Source organism: Eurypyga helias, unplaced genomic scaffold (assembly GCF_000690775.1).
Source record: "Eurypyga helias isolate BGI_N326 unplaced genomic scaffold, ASM69077v1 scaffold26852, whole genome shotgun sequence".
In the NCBI taxonomy this organism is placed as follows: Eukaryota; Metazoa; Chordata; class Aves; order Eurypygiformes; family Eurypygidae; genus Eurypyga; species Eurypyga helias.
The window spans coordinates 1-12,926 of record NW_010238417.1 but is presented as its reverse complement, the minus strand read 5'-3'; the positions used below and the strand labels follow the sequence as shown (position 1 = coordinate 12,926).

At 35.9% G+C, this 12,926-nt stretch overlaps 1 protein-coding gene across 2 annotated transcripts; it reads right to left on the bottom strand.

The window, feature by feature from the left end:
• Window positions 1-3,529: 3,529 nt before the first annotated feature.
• Window positions 3,530-12,374, bottom strand: NUDT12 (nudix (nucleoside diphosphate linked moiety X)-type motif 12). Of its 2 annotated transcripts, none has more exons than XM_010147843.1 (6): window positions 12,169-12,374; window positions 9,418-10,013; window positions 8,381-8,548; window positions 6,505-6,618; window positions 4,921-5,120; window positions 3,530-3,640 (listed from the first exon to the last, which is right to left on the bottom strand). In XM_010147843.1, exons 1-6 carry the CDS (start codon window positions 12,372-12,374, stop codon window positions 3,530-3,532), a joined length of 1,395 nt encoding a protein of 464 aa, XP_010146145.1. The 2 variants fall into 2 exon arrangements, with proteins under 2 accessions (XP_010146145.1, XP_010146146.1); XM_010147844.1 differs by having other exon boundaries at window positions 12,223-12,374.
• Between the last annotated feature and the right edge of the window lie 552 nt (window positions 12,375-12,926).

The following is a 12,926-nucleotide window of genomic DNA, read 5'->3' as shown; positions in this document are numbered from 1 at the left end:
CAATCACTGAAGCAATAAAGTTATAAATACTAGTTATTTAACTCTTAACAGGTAAAGCAGATAAGAAAAATAACAACTTACCGGAGCTTTACAGAATGTCAGGTTTGCCTGAAAACCCTTAATCAATCAGATTACCTAATTAAAATTAACAATAAAAGAGGGAGCAACGTTGTTCACAGTCATGCTCCACTTCTTTTTCTATTTCTGTCTCCTAAGCTCAGAATCTGATTAGTACATTTAATTCCATGAAGCATCATGACTGGTCTTTAATCAGCCCGTTGACATCCACACCTTTTTCCTTCACATGTTGTAGAATTCAAGATAATCATTTACCAATTTGGTAATATTCCTAAACAAAGCACAAAATATAATGTATCAACACTGGAAAGATTTTAATTTTCACATGTTTGCACATATCCAGTATGAAAAATGGGATAGAAGTAGTATGCTTATAGAGACCAATGCAAAGATTGTAAAAAACTCATAAACAGTGTTGTAATTACATGAGATTACATGAGATGTCATTACATCACGTGAGCTTAGAGCTTGGTTAGCACTGTCAGTTTAGTTTTGTGTTTAAACACCTCATCTTTTTTCCCCCACTTTATTAAATTATTATTTCTGTTATTTTAAAATCATTATAATTTCAAAATCAGATAAAGTATAGACCATTTGCAAATTATATACTGAACAGAAGCTAATTCTCATTAGTGTATGGGGAGAAGAAGCATCTCCATAATTTTCTGCCTAGTACATCTACATGTAATGAGTAGTCTCTTTGCTCTGGTGCTATTGTAGAAGCAAGGGAGAGGAGAGTGTGAACATTATTACACAGAGTGAAGAAAATATCTGTTTTTAGTGGTTTAAGGAATAGTATTTTCCTAATGTACTGTATTAACTTAGTGGCAAGAAATAGCCTGCTTGCAAAGCTGCAGTCTTTTAGATAAGGCAAACAACTCCAATCTTACAGAGGTGTTGCCCTGACCATATTCCACTCAGAACCACTACACTGTTCAGTTATTGCTTAACTTAATTTACAACTTTTCTAAATTGCTCTAATTGCTAACTAACTACAGCATTTGGCTCTTCAATCAGATATTTTGCATGTAATCTGCAAACAGTAACTATCCTTCAGAAATTTTCTGTACACAGGTATTTTCAAACTAAAACTCAATCCTAACACTTATAAACAGGTCAAATGAAGAAATAAAAAGCCAGGAAAAGTTTCACTTAAGTATAAGATTAAAATTATCAAATTAGTTTTCTTAAACAAGGGGTGTTTGTCATCTCTGTGAATGGTTCAGCTTGGTCTAGCTTTTGGAAATATATATATTAAAAATTGTTGCAACACCAGAAACCATTAGAACTGAAAGATCATTAAGATTTTAATCTCAAAATCAGAGATTATTGAAGTGTTTTCCAAATTATCCTTTTTCTGCTCCTTTCATGCAGTAAGATGAAATTTTTCAAATTATTTATTAGCATTGTAGTTGCAGGTATATAATGTTCATACAGATTCTCAATTAAAAATATAGTCTGATTCTTAGTATCATTATTGGTTATGGATACTGCCTTCAGAGCTTCGCAGTTAAAAACCTATCTCTATAGCAACCCACCATAATTTCCTACATGAAAAACTAGTATTAGGATGGGTCTTATACACGTATTTTTAATTAACCCAATGTGATAAATTATTTATCTTTATGCTACCTATATTTCCTTTTTGCTTTATTCTCCTTCTTCCATATGCTCATTCCTTCCATGTTCATCCTTATGAATGTGTAATCATCACAGTACTAGTTAAAAATTCCCCCTATTGCTTAGCTTCCACCACAGTCTGCATACTGTCCAGTGTTACCTTTCACCTGTATGAGCAACCTGCAACTAAGCTTCCTTCTATCCCACACGTTTTTTAAAAGATAATTCCACTGACAACATGCGGTCCTGCTGGTATCTGTAGTCCGTGACAGCTTTTCATACTTTTCTGTAAACAGAATTTTTAAGGGAAGCAGTATATTGCTTCTGTTTCCTTTCCAAATGGCTCACCAGATAACCAGTTTTTCTTCATTTGTAGGTATAGCTGAAACAGGGGAGAGAATGAAGCAATGTAATGATTTGTCAGCTGTTAAAAGTCTGTCAGAAATGCTTCCTGCTTCGAAGTTTGATATGCACTGCCTTAAAAAAAAGAAGAAAAAAAAAAAAGCCTGCTGAGCATTGTATGACACTGGATGGAAAAAAAAGGAACTATAAGAATTTGTAAATTATTGTTAGGATTCCAGTTTTCAGAGAATTTGGAAACAAATCTGACGTCATTCACTAATAAAAAAATACTCAAATTGCTCAGAATAAACAAATCACAGCATGATAATAATTTATTATTTACAATTATAATTTTATTTCCTTCTGGTCATTTGCATTTCTTTATATCACTGCAATGACTACATAATCACAGACTAATGAAGCATTATGTAATGCCATTAATAATAAAAATAGTATACTTTTATAACCTCCCATTTTGAAAGAATATTAAGTTAACATTGTTTTCAATAACACAATAAATTAAGGCACAAATCTGAAGTCTAGCATTAAATATATGTAAGTAAATAATTTAATTCATATATTACTTTTCCAATCTTATAGCTAGAATTAATACATTTCATTCAACTATAAAATTCTTAATAGCAGTAAAAATTGTAGTGTCTCCATTTCCATAAAAGAATTTTGTACATATTTTGAGATATTATATCTTGTTTAATTAATCTACTTTTCCCTTCCATTATTCCGCAGTTCCATTTCTAATTATCAGAGAATTAAATAATTCACTCCCTAAGGTCAATAAGTACATTATTATCTTACAAAAATATCTAGTATTTAAGCTTTTGGGCATTTTCCAATACCTTTTTCATAAAAAGCGTATTGTGTAATTTAAATTCAGGGTGACATACGATTGGGTAAGCGCAAGCGAAATCAGACTGGGCGAGGAAATACTCTGCATATATCTATTAAACTAAAAGATACAAAGTACTACATATTCACCACTTAAGGATGCTATTAGCTTAAAAGCAGCCATTGTTGATCAGGCTTTCAGCACTGAATACTGATTTTTATTCCAGGCAGAATTTAAAGAATGGAGATACAAAAAAATGAGAAGGGACAATTAAGACAAAAAATAGGGGGATATAAATATAGAGTTGAAACAGCAGGCAAGGCCAAGCCTCTTTGCAATGCTGTGGCTCCTTCCAATGCATAATAGCAAAAACTGTAATAATTTGATTCTACAATGAAAAATGGCCTGTGCACAACAGGGTACCAATTTTACCTATTTGTTGCTTCCTTGCTTGGGATAGTCACTGGATTGTTGAGCAGTCCTAACTCAGATGTGAAAAACCTACGAACTTTTGCATAGTTTAGTCAGGAAACAAAGGACAGGCTTAAAAATTCACATGGTTGCACACTAAGCAGATGAACAATTCTTTCTTCAGCATTCACTAGAAAAAGTAATTTAAACTAAAGGCATCAATTATTTGATTTAAAGATTCGCATTCATTCCAATCCAGTATTTTATCAACTGATGCGCAATAGCTTGACTTGGTGGTACAAAGAAAGAACGCTGGTTTCCTTTAATGATAACCTCCACAACCTGCAATAAAGACAGATTTTTTTTCTTTAGAGGATAATATTATGAACTATATGGAATCTAACGTTGTATTAATCCAGGAATTATCTTACTATGATGTTCCATAAGACTATTCTTACTATAGTTATTAAAGAGCCACAACTAGATTCTCCAAGAAATGCAGAGAAAAAAAACTCCATAAGATTCTGTGTGAATTCTGACATTTTTGAGCTCAAATGAGGCCTAAAGAGTACCTTCTTTCTAACACAACTGTGGAGATTGACTGTTAATAACATTCAAGTTTTTTGTGAAGACATTTTACAGTAAGGACCACCAGATGGTGCTCTACACTGATGTTAATTTTTCACATGCAGTGCAGAAGGAAATGTGTTTTGTAGGTGTTCTGAACCGGTTGCAAGCAACACAGAAGTACGCTTTCAGTTCAGTACATTTCCGAAGCACATTCACTGTCAACTCTGCACCGACCTGCATGTGACTAGCTGTATTCAGAACTGCTATTCATTTAAAATAATGCTCTTGGTGTTGGTTAGGAACACATCATGATTGTAGGTGACTAACTTTGCTTTCAAGTTGACTTACAGAGTCAAAATACAACTGCTAGGCAGAAGTACAGTATTTTGAAAAATTTAGCTCCTAGGCAGCCTGTGGAAAAACCTGCGAAAACTGTTGTGCAAGCAATCTTTCCTTTTTCCACTCATGAACTTTGACGTTTCTTCCTGTGAAAGTCTTCTTCCTTTATATGATCTTATTTTAAATACTCAGGAAAGCTAAGTGTAGAATTTCCTATTAATGCACATTAAACTGCGTTCAACACCAGAGCATTAAAATAGTACTGCATGGAAAAAAATGTTCAAATTAACGTACTCCCAGAGTTTTTGCCTAAACCTCCCCACACACAGCAAATCTTGTAGCATACTTGTTTGGACAAACTCAGATGATGAATGCTATTAAATACTTATTCTGCCAAAATACTGGGCACAGCCTTGCTAAGAAAGTGAGTTAAAATAACAGTAACTTGGATTTCTCCCAAAAGGAAAAGATGAAGAACTAAATAGCAAAAATATCATAAAATGGGCTTGCAAGTGACTCAGAAATTACCATGAATATCTGCCTTTCTCTGGTTGTGTGTAATCTACAATTAAAATGGTAGATTACTGTAGTATGATAAAAAGGAGTATACATACTCATTCAACTTGCTGGAAAAAAGCAAGTATCTATTGTATGCCAGAACCAATACAGTCACAGGCTAATCAATACGAGAAGGAAATTAAATTGAACTTTACCTGTTCTCTAGTGAACCAGCGGGCATCCTCTATTTCATTCTTGTCAACTTTAATTTCTGTAGACACTGCAACAGCTAAGCAGCCAATCATCAGGGAGGAGGGCATTGGCCATGGCTGACAAGAGACATACTGAACATGGCCAACTTTGATTCCAGCCTCCTCTTCCACTTCTCTTCGAACAGCATCTTCTATCGTTTCGCCTAATCAAAAAGGGCAAAGAACAAGCAGCTGATGAAAATACTCCAAGCACAATTACATCCCGTGTTTTGAACTGACTCAAAAGATTTGAAACTGACCCAGACAACTGTCTATAGAGATCTTGTTCACAGATCAGGACACAGACCTGATGCATAAGATACAGAGGTCTAATAAAGTAAAACTAGCCACCAAATCAAAATGGAACACTGAAAATAATGTATGATAATTTCTCCATGCTAATGCTTAGTTTCTGAATTAGTAATTTATCATACACACAAACTATTTTTACCACACCTAAAATATAAAATTTGGGTAGGAAATATATTGTTCCTTTAATTACTTTTGACATGCTGATCTGTTCACTTATAAATAGCACTGTGATGATATTTTCAGTATGATTGTAACAGTATGTAATACAACTTGAAAATCAGTGGTTAAAATTACAGTAGTAGAAAATAGAGACTTAGAAAGACTTGCACACATTTCTGCAATGGATTATCCAATTTGCCTGACTCATTTCTCATTGCCTTAACACATACAGACAGTTTTCCAAACTTAAACTGCAATGGAAAGCTTTATTTCCATGTTCATGGAAAACTGCTGGATATGTCTGTGGAGTGTTGATGGTCACAGATATACATATGCAGATTACATATGCAGACATGTACTGTGTTGCAACCACTGATTACAGGTTCATTAAAGCAGACAGCCCATGCATCAGGAATAGAAGTTTTAGTTTAGCTATGTTCAGCTGATTAGAAGCTGACGGTATGATCAGCTACTCCCAAATTTCAGTTTATGTACTTGAATACAGTATCAGAAATAAGGCTGACAGAAGAAAGAAAGGACTCAAGAAATAAACATTTTGACTTTTTTTCAAATGACACATGAATAAACTTATTCATGCTGTCACCATATTTGACCTGCACAGTGTTACTGAATACAATTATACACTGTAATTTCAGTCATGATTAAGATGTATTCCCAACATAAGAATGTCTTACAGATTGTTTTGCAGCTACTAATAATGTTACCAATTCCAACCATTATTGCTGAACACAGCTGGCAAAATATCTCTTTACTTTTCTTTTGAATTATGTAATTTCTGCTTCCATATAACCGATCAAGCCCTCACATGTAAGCATATGCTTAACCTTAACTACAAAGTTATGTATAAGCTCTTATTTTTCCTAGGCTAAAATCTGTTGCTAAGTATCCCCAAAGAAAGTACCTTACATAAGTTTTTAAATGTTTTTTTCACTTAAATATCATACACTTTGTATAATATTTAAACCAAAACTGTTTTACATATTTCTGTACCATTTTCAATGCAAAATACTGATACATAAGAAAAACTATTTGGTAAGGTAAGATGAAATTACTCACCAGGTTCAACAAATCCAGCAAGACAGGTAAACATTCCTGGGGGAAACCTCTTCTGTCTACCTAAAAGGCAGTGGTTCCCATCTGGATGGATGACCTGCATTATCACAACAGGATCTGTAAGGAGCATGAAAGGAATAGATTTCAACATCTGAAGGACTTAAAAGCAGCAATGAATTTCAACTTATTTGGTACCAACGCATGTAAATATATATAAGATACCTTTAAGTGACTGAACCCAGAATTGTGTAGATTCCCACAGCAAGTTGTTATTTTATTTCACTTCATTTTTTTTTCCCTGCAAGGTAACTGTTTAGTCTGTTTTGCAACACACATGCTTAGTAGAAGCAGTTTACTAGCCAAGGCTTGAAGTGCAGGACATAAATTACCTGCAACCAAAGCACACAATCTGTTAAGAGTGTCAGCAATACTAACCTTGCTACGCATCCAGCAGATAACAGTAATTTCTGCAGCACAAACAATTTACTATGACCTCCTCTACACACCCAGCTCTGAAGAATATATTTTTGACTCAAATACCAAATGATATTCTAGTTACAATGTAAATAGTGACTAAACATTACATTTTGACTTTGTTGACTGTTTCCTATCAAACTCTCATCTGATGTTGCACTTTACCTTCTCACTTGGGTCATTTTATGTATCTTTTTCTTTTTTTCTTAATATTTTCTCATATTGGCATAATTTCTTTTATCAAGCCTTTCTGCACACTGTTCATCTAGCATCTTTTTCCTTTTGTTATTGTTATCTAGTTTTATAAGTATCAAATGTTATGTTCTTAAATTTTTCTATCTACCTTTATATATCTTTTCTCTTGCTATTGTTTTTCATGGTGTTTTTCTTTGTGCCCAAAACACCAGTATTTTCTCTGTATGAACAGACTTGATTGCAACCACTAAGAACAGTAATTTCACATGGCACCATGTAGAATATGCAGTGTTGCTGTCTGTAAACCTTCTTCCGAGAAAGGCATCAGTACAAAAACTCAATTCACCAGTCTTTTCTATATATTCCTATTCTTTCTTTAAGTTTGTTGTGCTAGAGACTGTGCAGAAACAGCCACTGGTATTATAGCAAGCTTCACTATAATCTGTAAGACAGAAGAATATAGCAGAAGTGCTTTGATTACTATAAAGGTAAATCTAGAGCATGTAAGAGGATATGAAATTCAGAAATACAACACAAATACAACATCCAGAACTACAACTGCAGAAGACAGGACAGGGTAGGGGAAGGAAAGGTGATCAGTGTCACCAAATGATCCAGGAAAAAAAGCTAAGGGTTTTTAACTTCCTTATTTCTCCATCAATGACAGTACACTTCCTTTGCAACACATGAACAAAAGGAGCTACATTACACTGTCTATACAAGCTTATATTCTGCGTAGAAATAGGCCTGGCAGTTTGAACTGACAATGAACAGTGAAAGCCAGTGAAGATGGCACTACAGGAAAATGAGTGCTGTGTCAGCAATTTGATATAGGGCCAAATTTGATACAGATGTATTTCAAGCTTAGACTGCTCGTGGAAGGTGAGAAAAAAAATATGCAGGGGAAAAAAAGGTGAGGTATGACCCTCTGTGTTGTTAACTTAAGTTGTTGGAACTTCTAATTGATACTACTCCAATGCAATAAAGATTGGTATTGTCAGAGCAATTCTTTGTCACAGACTACTGCAAGAAAGACAAGCCTGAACCACGTAATCCTAAACAGAGCTAAAACACACATACTATGCGAAGAGACAAGTATGTAAGACCTGGGACAGAAGCAAGCAGCTGAAATAACTAAAAAGAAATTTATTTACATGTATACAACACAAACACACCACTTTTGACCAAGTTTATCCTACAGTATTCTCACCAACTCTTGGATATGATGTGTTGTGAACACCTTGGAGACTGGGACAATCTTCTTTTAAGCATGTTTTCTTGTAACCCCCTTCTTCAATCTTGGTTGTACTCCCACAGGTCGGGCAGAATCGGTAGCGGTTGTGCCACGCTAGAACAGATCTAGCCTGGGCTACTACTCCTTTAAAAGAATATATTGAAAAAACAAAAAAAATCAAATCCTAATTCATGTAAGCTTTTAACAGTATAGAAAAAGTGAGTTTAACATAAAAATCAAACTAAGACTATGGCTTCAATTGTAATCTACTACAAGAGAAGTTGAGCAATGTGAGTTACTAAGATCTTCCTCTCTGCAGCACATGCCATAGAACAGTTGTATGCAGCTACAGACCCAATTTATATGTTCAGAAACAAATTAATTGTGATCAATATACCATTTTGCACTGAAGTTACTTTGTCTGGGCAGAGTGCCAGAATTATATTTCACACCTTTTCCAGATGACCATTTTAGGACTACTACAGCTGTGGACATAATAATGCATTGTTCCCTTTAAAGTTCAGGTGTAAGTCAGGCTTGCCCTTTATCCTTCTATAAAAGCAAAATTGTTACAGAAGCAGTGGTTAGCAGCACATCCATAATGACACTCATTCACTTAGGGATCCTGACTTTCCAACACACTCTTACTTAGGACTTAGTTTCATTTCTTGTAATGAAAAGTCAGTAATAACAGACGCTTTTATTCATTTTAGAACATCAGTGTGCAAGCATTAATATTTAAATAGTACCATTTATAAAACTAGGATGATCAATAGATTTTACAGTCTAATACCTGCCACTGCAGATGTTAGCCCTTTGCCACAACACACGTTACATACAACATTCATCACAAAACCACTGACAGGCTTTTAAAATGAAAATATTTCTAAGGCCACCAAAAATACACAATTCCTTTGCAGTGTTATGTCATTGCATTATATCTCAGTGAATCCTAAAGTTTAGCTTTCTGATGACACACACATTCAGTAACTGCTGCATTTTATGGATCTTACCAGCTTCTTTTTCAGGTAGCTGCAGTAGTGCTGGCATTGGTGGGTGAAGAAAGTAACAGTTCTCGTGTTTCTCTTTAAATTTCTCAGCAGAAGCAGAATCTACACTAAGAGCAAACCAAGCAACTAACCCATCCTCTTCATCTTCTTGCAGAACTCTTCCATTGCAAGCAGCCAGCTGGTTCATGTGGAACTGAAGCTCAACTCCAAGAAAAATCAAGATGCCTTCTTCAGTTTGGTTCATGCACTGCTCCACATCCTTGTGGTACAGTCTGCAGAGCTCTACTTCTGGCTGCTGGGAGCTCTCTATTCCCCTACCCAAAGTAACCAAAGGACTTAGGTTGTAAAAGAGGATGTATACTGTAGTTGGATGACTTTGTTTTTTGCTTAGCCACTTGGAATCTGTTCTTTTATCACTCCTCCTGTCCAGAAGTGTCAAGCCAAAATAATTTTCATGTTCTTTCCCTTCATTTGACAAAAAATCAGGCCTCTGCCCGCCCTTCACATTAGCCAACAAACTAGCTATGTGTTTGTAACCCCAAAATTTAGCAATGTCCAGAGCTGTCTGCCTTGATTTATTAACAATGGACCTGTCACACCTAGGGAAACAGAAAAGAACAGTGGTTACCAGGGTAAGTATGTCTAGCAAGAGTCCTGATGCTGTATTATTCTTACTTACAGCATATACATCTGATATTACTAAGATGCATGAACTTTAAGACACTCTGTCTATACTGGGGCACTCTTTAGGCTAAATACTTAGCATTACGGCAATGAAAAGTATTCATATTTCATTTTCTTTTGCTAAGGTCATATTCCACATTTTTGTTGACCCACTGCAGATTATCAGTTACCAAGGTTCATTAAATACTACAACAGCAATGAATTAATTAAAATCCCACACTTCACAGATAGAATGCTGAAGGCCAGGCTACACGTCTCTTCTGAATAACCAGGAATAAATACAAAGCACTTTAAGTAGCATTACTTTCTAGTAGCTACTGAAAGCATCATCAAAACATTTACAGAAAAAAATATTTAGCATTAAATAAGAATCAAGAATACAGCCTCTGCTTAGCAAGAGAAGTACACTCTCTCACTTACAGCTGTGATGGTCCCTGTAGGGATCTCTGTTACCAAAATGTCTGCAAAATGACACAGATTAGGAAACATTGCCTCATGATATGTACTTAAAAATTAACAACAAAACCGATCTGAAGTAGATGGGGGTTGATTGGCATGTCAAAAATAATGTAATTTTATTTTTTGTCAATTTCAACTCATAGGTAGAACAGAAATTTCACTGTAAACTACAAATAATACAGTAGATGTGGGGCCAGACTCATCAGTTTTTAAAACCAGAAGATGCCAGTATATTCATGCTGCTGCTAGATGGGTAACTCTACCACAGGAAAGACTGATTTGACTTGAAATTTTATATTAACCCCAGTAGTTTTTAAGGGAGTTTAAGTATATTTTATAAAAGCATTCAAAATGCAATTTACAAGTTTTTGGTGCTAAAGAAACTATGGTTGCCCATTTACCTTTAAAGATTAAGCCTCCTTCAGGCAAAGTCTCACCTAATTTCCTACTGATTTCCTCTCCCTCAGCCACTGAATTTTGTTCTGATTTTCTGTTGCCCCTTTTATATGCACAGGTACATGCAGACTGTGATCAGGATGTTATTCAGTGCCCACAATAGCGTCCTGAACTCTTTAGATCACAAAGACCTTTTTTTCCAGCCTACAAACATTTCCTGGAGCTTTTCTCAAATACAGATAAATAAAATTAAAAAAAAATTGACCAGCTTTCCAGGATTAGTTTCTGGAATATTATGTAGTATTATCTTCACAGTGGGATGATCACTGGAGGCTGTGGAATGCTGTAACTGAGATTACTGATAACCACAGAATGAAATAAACTTGCCTGGTTCTGTAATCACAGGTACAGAAAGGAACAGACTGGGCTTGATTAATGCAGAGCTCAGTTAAACTGCAACACCTGAAACACCCTCCATTTTTAAATGGTTTCCATTTGAAATATTTGGATCCTGACTTTATTCAGGCTATAGAAGAACCTTCTTTGGGGTCTCAAGTAGAAGGCTGAAGCACTGTTTGCTTTTCTGAGCGTCATGAAATACTGGAACGACAACAGTTGACTTAAAGATAGACAACAAATATGAAAGCAAGTTTTTGACATGCAATGAACAACCCTGCTGCCATAGTGACTGAAGAAAACGTGACAGCTCAAGGAGGAAGTAGGAATCAGTTGTCCAAAAAATAAATAGACAAATTAAAATTCATCAATCAGTAACTTTGGTGAAGGTGTGTTTATCATGTCTTACTTAACAGCCAGTATGTCAGCACACATTCTGCACTGTAACATAGATTAAGTGGATTACAAATAAAGTTTAGAGACAAAGTCTAAGCGGAACAAACAAATATACCAAATTTATACTCAGTGCAGTGGCTGGAAAGGGACACAAACTTTGTTCTATTCTGCTGATGTCTGGAAGGAGTGACAACATACCCCTGAAGATCAAACGAATGATTTGAGATGCTAATTTAAGAGTTTCTTAGCAAATATGGAAAGCATGATGCAAAAGCACAATCAAGTTACAAACAGACAAAGAATATATTTCCTGAAAATTCTGACACTATCCGCCAGGAAAATTTACTTTCCTGAGATCAAATCGAAATGGGCAGAAAGGGATTCAGGTTAGAGCTCTTCAATGTGATCTACTAAAGAGCTTACCCTTCTTCAAGAAGAATCCGTACAACCTCAAAGTGTCCATTTCTGGCACCATACATCAGGGCTGTCCAGCCGTTATCTGCAGCTGCATTAATAAGTGACGGGGAATGACTGAGTAATGCTTTCAGTTTGGCTGCATCTCCAACAGCAGCAAAATTATGCAGCTGAGAAACCATGTCCTGGCGGAGGTTCTTTTCAAAGTCTGTCATTGTGCCAACCAAGCTAAAAAAGCAAAACCGGTAAGCAGCGTTATCGCCAAAAACATCGGCCAACAGTCAAATCCTTGCAGTTGTTACGAGATTGTTATTCGCAACCAAATCTCGTTCCCACACATCTCAAAATACAGTGAAATGCTATCCAAATAATCAAGGCTAGTTTTAAAGAGAGTTAAGGAGAGAAAGATTTTGCTACGAAAATGAGGCTTCTTTGAACGTGAAAAACATGTTTTGGATGCCGGATCGAACACACACAGAGGCCAGTATAGAAAAAAAAACCGCTTCGAGAGTCTCATATGTTTTACAAACAATGAAAAATGATCGCAGGAGACCACGTCCCTTTGCAGGTTCAGGGACTCCTCCACACAGTGACAGGTCAGTAACTTCTACTACGCCGCGGCAGGGCCTCCAGGACCGCCGCTGGCTCCGGCACCCGCACAGAACAACGACAGCTTACGCTCCACAGTGGGGTGCTGCCTGCCCCACGACCTCTGCTCGAAGACACACACAAACACACGCCATCCCGCTACCGCAACCACAACCACC